Raw genomic sequence first — 5,000 nt, 5'->3', positions numbered from 1 at the left:
ACCCTCTCACTCCTGCACCATCTCACTCCTGCACCCTCTCACTCCTGCACCGTCTCACCCTCTCACCTGCACCCTCTCACCCTCTCCCTCTCTCTCTGCTCCAGCTCCCACTGTGTGCTGTGTGTGTTCACTAATTCGGTTAGATTGGGTTAAATGCAGACACTGAATTTCCCTACTCTATTCTATTCTATTCTATTCTATTCTATTCTATTCTATTCTAGCAGCAGAAACTAACTGTTGCTCTGCTGTCTCTGCTGTAGAGGAGCTGCAGCACACAGTGAGGTGAATCACACACTAACCCGGAGCAGTGAGCTGCCTGCCCAACCAGCGGCGCTAGGGGAGCAGTGAGGGGTTAGGTGCCTTGCTCAAGGGATCGAACCAGCAACCCTCCGGTTCCAAGCCCGACGCCCTAACCAGTAGGCCACGGCTGCTAGGACGCTCAGAGCACTTCAAGTGCTCAGCACTCATCCAGCATGAATCTTAAACTGGAGAGTGTTTGCAACTCAGGCCACCCATGACTCCCACACGGACATGGACTCACCAGATCAGGTGATGCTCAGGCCTACAGCTCAATACAGTAGGTGCATCAAAAAGGCCAAGCACAACCACAAGCTTAAGCATGAGATACACCAACCCGATGGTTGGACGTCTGGAGGAGTTGGATGGGGTTGGGAAGAAATCGGTCCGGTGTGTCCCAGTTCGTCGGAGGTGGTCGGGAGACTTTTTTCCCGTCGGGATCTCGTCGGGAGAGTTTGAGCTTGCTCAGTCGGGGCTAGCGTCGGCGTCGGGCTGTTGGCCGTTGGAGTACTCTGATTGGTTGTGCGGGAGGTGTTGGTTGCTGCACCTCGAAATGGCTACCCCTTGGCTTGCTTTGTTTGCTAGTGTAGCACAGGCTGTTTTGGTTTGTTTAGTTTACTACTAGGCTAGTTGTCCGTGTTGGTTGGAAAATAAAATGGCTTGCTTTGTCTATGGTGCTATCCAAGGGAGTGTTTGCACAGGCGCACAAAGTTTAAGCGGTGGCGGGGTCGGCTGATGTCGCAGCGGTGTGTTTCGCACTTTGTCGCCAGGTGATGCCAACGTCGGGAGTTGGGAGTTGGGAGTTGGCTGGAGTCTGGGCGTTGGGAGTTGGGAGTTGGCTGGAGTCTGGGCGTTGGGAGTTGGGAGTTGGCTGGAGTCTGGGCGTTGGGAGTTGGGAGTTGGCTGGAGTCTGGGCGTTGTATCTGGGCCGTAAGGATTGAGGATCACTTCAAGAGCACCTCTGACCCTGACGCATGTGGCAATAGCATCCAGGCCCTCACGGAGTACAAAACCACTGACTGCACCCCCCATCACAACGCCTGATGAGCTGAACCACCTCTATGGCCGCTTTGATATCGACAACAAAGAGGTGGCCATCAAGACTGTGGCGTCTGTAGATCACCAACACTCACACTCTCCACCACCGATGTGTGTACTCACACACACACACACACACACACACACACACACACACACACAGCAGGAGTAATGGTGGTTGTACTCACGGCCTCCCTGATACACAGTCTCTTGAGTTCCAACACACACACACACACACACACACACACACACACACACTCACACACAGAGTACTCACGGCCTCCCTGATACACAGCCTCTTGAGCTCCAACACACACACACACACACACACACACACACACACACACACTCACACACAGAGTACTCACGGCCTCCCTGATACACAGCCTCTTGAGCTCCAACACACACGCCTCCAGATGTTCCTCCAGCGACTGCAGCTTGAGACGCACCGCACGTGTGTGTGTCGTCACGTCCTTCATCACTGTACACGGGCTATCAGGACCTGGGGTACACACACACACACACACACACACACACACACACACACACACACACACACACACACACACACACATACGTACACACACATACGTACACAGACATAGAAGTAAGTATGATAGCTCAGAGAGAGGTGTGTGATGACTCATGTGTGAACACCTGTTAGCAGGTGTGTGTGTGTGTGTGTGTGTGTGTGTGTGTGCAGATTACTCTGACTTATGATTCAGGTCAGCTGTCATTCACACACCCTTCAGTTAGAACCTGTTCCCAAATCATTCTGGGTACATGTGTGTGTGTGTGTGTGTGTGTGTGTGTGTGTGTGTGTGTGTGTGTGTGTGTGTGTGTGTTTACTGAGAGCCACGGCCCCATTCCAGAATGCAATAGAACACAACGCTGTACTGTACATTAGATTATACTACATTACAGGGCACTACAGGACAGGACAGGGCAGGTGCCTTACACACACACACACACACACACACACACACACACACACACACACACACACACACACACACACACACACACACACACACAAACACACACACACACACACACACACACAAAGACACGCAGGCACGCACGCAGGCACGCACGCACGCACGCACGCACGCACGCACGCACGCACGCACGCACGTACGCACGCACGCACACACACACACACACACACACACACACACACACACACACACACACACACACACACACACACACACACACACACACACACACACACACACACACACACACACACACACACACACACACACACACACTCACACACACACACACACACACACACACACACACACACACACACACAGAGTGGCGTGTTCAGTAGCCTGACCTACAGGACGGCCCACATCGCTAACAGCTCAGAGTTATGCTGCTGGCAGGGCAATTAGTAAACAACAACAACAACAACAACACAACAACAACACGACACCCAATAAACAATCAGTAAACAGAGCTGCGGAAGGAACAGCACACACAGCTCAGTGTTCCTCTACGGTTCTGCACTACAGTTCTACACTACGGTTCTCCTCTACGGTTCTGCATTTCGGTTCTCCTCTGCTGTTCTACACTGCTGTTCTGCACTATGTGTGTGTGTGTGTGTGTGTGTGTGTGTGTAAGGGAGCTCTGCAGCAGCAGGAAAACAGGCGAGACACACAGCAGGCTGTATTGTGTCTACAGTGATAAACGCTCATTGTAGCAAACAAACAGAGCGTGACACTGTTACATTGACCCTGGGGAATGCACACCGCACACACACCGCACACACACACTGATCAGGCATTTGCCTAACTCACACACACACTGACCAGGCATTTGCCCACCGCACACACACACACCAGTCATTTGCCCACACACACACACACACACACACACACACACACACACATTTCTTGAATTTCCCCTTGGGGATCAATAAAGTATCTATCTATCTATCTATCTATCACACACACACACACACGCACTGGTGTCATTTGTGGTGTGTGTGTGTTTCCCATCTGAGTGTAGTATGATGCAGCTGTAGGTGTATGGTGTATGATTGTGTGTGTGTGTGTGTGTGTGTGTGTGTGTGTGTGTGTGTGTGATTCCCACATGAGTATAGTATGATGCCACTGTCTGTGTAAGGTGTGTGTGTGTGTGTGTGTGTTTGTGTGTGACTCCCACCTGAGTGTAGTATGATGCCGCTGTCTGTCTGTGTGTGTGTGTGTGACTCCACCTGAATGTAGTATGATGCCTCTGTGTGTGTGTGTGTGTGTGTGTGTGTGTGTGTGTGTGTGTGTGTGTGTGTGTGTGTGTGTGTGTTCCTCACCTGAGTGTAGTATGATGCCACTGTCTGTGTCGCTTGTCTCTTCTTTGGCCTCCATCACTGCAGAGTTACTGAGACGTAGTCGCTGATCCACACCTCACCACCTCCTACAGCACACACACACACACACACACACACACACACACACACACACATCAGATCAGACCTCACCACTCCCTACTGGACCTCATGATTCATCAGATATCAGACATGTGAGATGTTAGATGCCAATAACACACACACACACACACACACACACACACACACACACACACACACACACAATCAGACATGTGTTAGATACCAATAACAACATATCGTTTGTTGTATCAGAGTTCAACATCTTAGTCTTTTCTTTGTGTACACATTAGCTTCTGCAGTAATGCTGCTGTGCCATTCACACCAATGAAGTGTGTGTGTGTGTGTGTGTGTGTGTGTGTGTGTGTTACATTTAGCTTCTGTATTAGCAGTTGCATTGTGGCATTCACACCAATGAGGCTTCATTCCATTAAATCAAACATCAGAGATCATCAGAGATGCCAGACGTGAGACAGACAAGAGATATCAGATCAGACAGCAGAGAAAACACACACACACACACACACACACACACACACACACACACACTCAGACGCCACTGACATCACACTGACCCTCACACTCACTGAGCTTATCTCTGGTGCCATCAGCAGACAGTACACACACACACACACACACACACACACACACACACACACACACACACACACACACACACACACACACACACACACACACACACACACATACACACACACACACACACACACACACACACACACACACACACACACACACACACACACATATATATATACATACAAACACACACACTCACACACACACACACACACACACTCTCACTCTCTCTCTATCTATCTGTCTCTCACTCCCTCGAACACACACATACACACACTCACACACGCTCAGTCACACAAAGATACTATACACACAACTAGTGTAAACACAGGCAGTGTAACGTAGGCCTAGGATTTCCCCTGGTCAGGTCAGGGGGCTCCGGATACTAGTTGCCAAAAGTTACAGTAAGCGTTTAAATTATGACTTCTGGTCAATTTTGTGGAAACTAATTGATAATTGACATATAAATATCAACCATAGAGAGGGCTGAGATATACATTTAGCAACGATGACGTAGAATGTTGGACAATGGATTTGTGGGTATTGAAGTTTATGTGAGCTGTGCTGCACCCGTTAAGCAGTTTAGGACACACTCCGCGATAGCCAAGTCGACACACTCCGCGATAGCCAAGTCGACACACTCCGCGATAGCCAAGTCGACACACTCCGC

The 5,000-nt window shown here is 50.0% G+C and overlaps 1 protein-coding gene across 5 annotated transcripts in view; it reads right to left on the bottom strand.

Annotated features, from left to right (window-relative positions):
* The window catches only part of inavab (innate immunity activator b), a 31,551-nt gene that overhangs the window by 13,941 nt on the left and 12,610 nt on the right, over nt 1-5,000 (bottom strand). For 3 of the 5 annotated variants that reach the window (XM_062545194.1, XM_062545193.1, XM_062545195.1), the window contains exons 2-3: nt 3,656-3,759; nt 1,704-1,837 (exon numbers count right to left, since the gene is read on the bottom strand). In XM_062545194.1, coding sequence (XP_062401178.1) covers nt 1,704-1,837; nt 3,656-3,710 — 189 coding nt within the window. In that variant the 5' untranslated portion in view covers nt 3,711-3,759. Of the gene's footprint in view, nt 1-1,523; nt 1,531-1,612; nt 1,645-1,703; nt 1,838-3,655; nt 3,760-5,000 lie in introns of those variants that run through there. The other 2 variants (XM_062545196.1, XM_062545197.1) reach the window with 2 other exon arrangements.

This window comes from Sardina pilchardus, chromosome 9 (genome assembly GCF_963854185.1).
Source record: "Sardina pilchardus chromosome 9, fSarPil1.1, whole genome shotgun sequence".
NCBI lineage: Eukaryota > Metazoa > Chordata > Actinopteri > Clupeiformes > Clupeidae > Sardina > Sardina pilchardus.
This window is presented reverse-complemented; position numbering and strand designations above follow the sequence as displayed.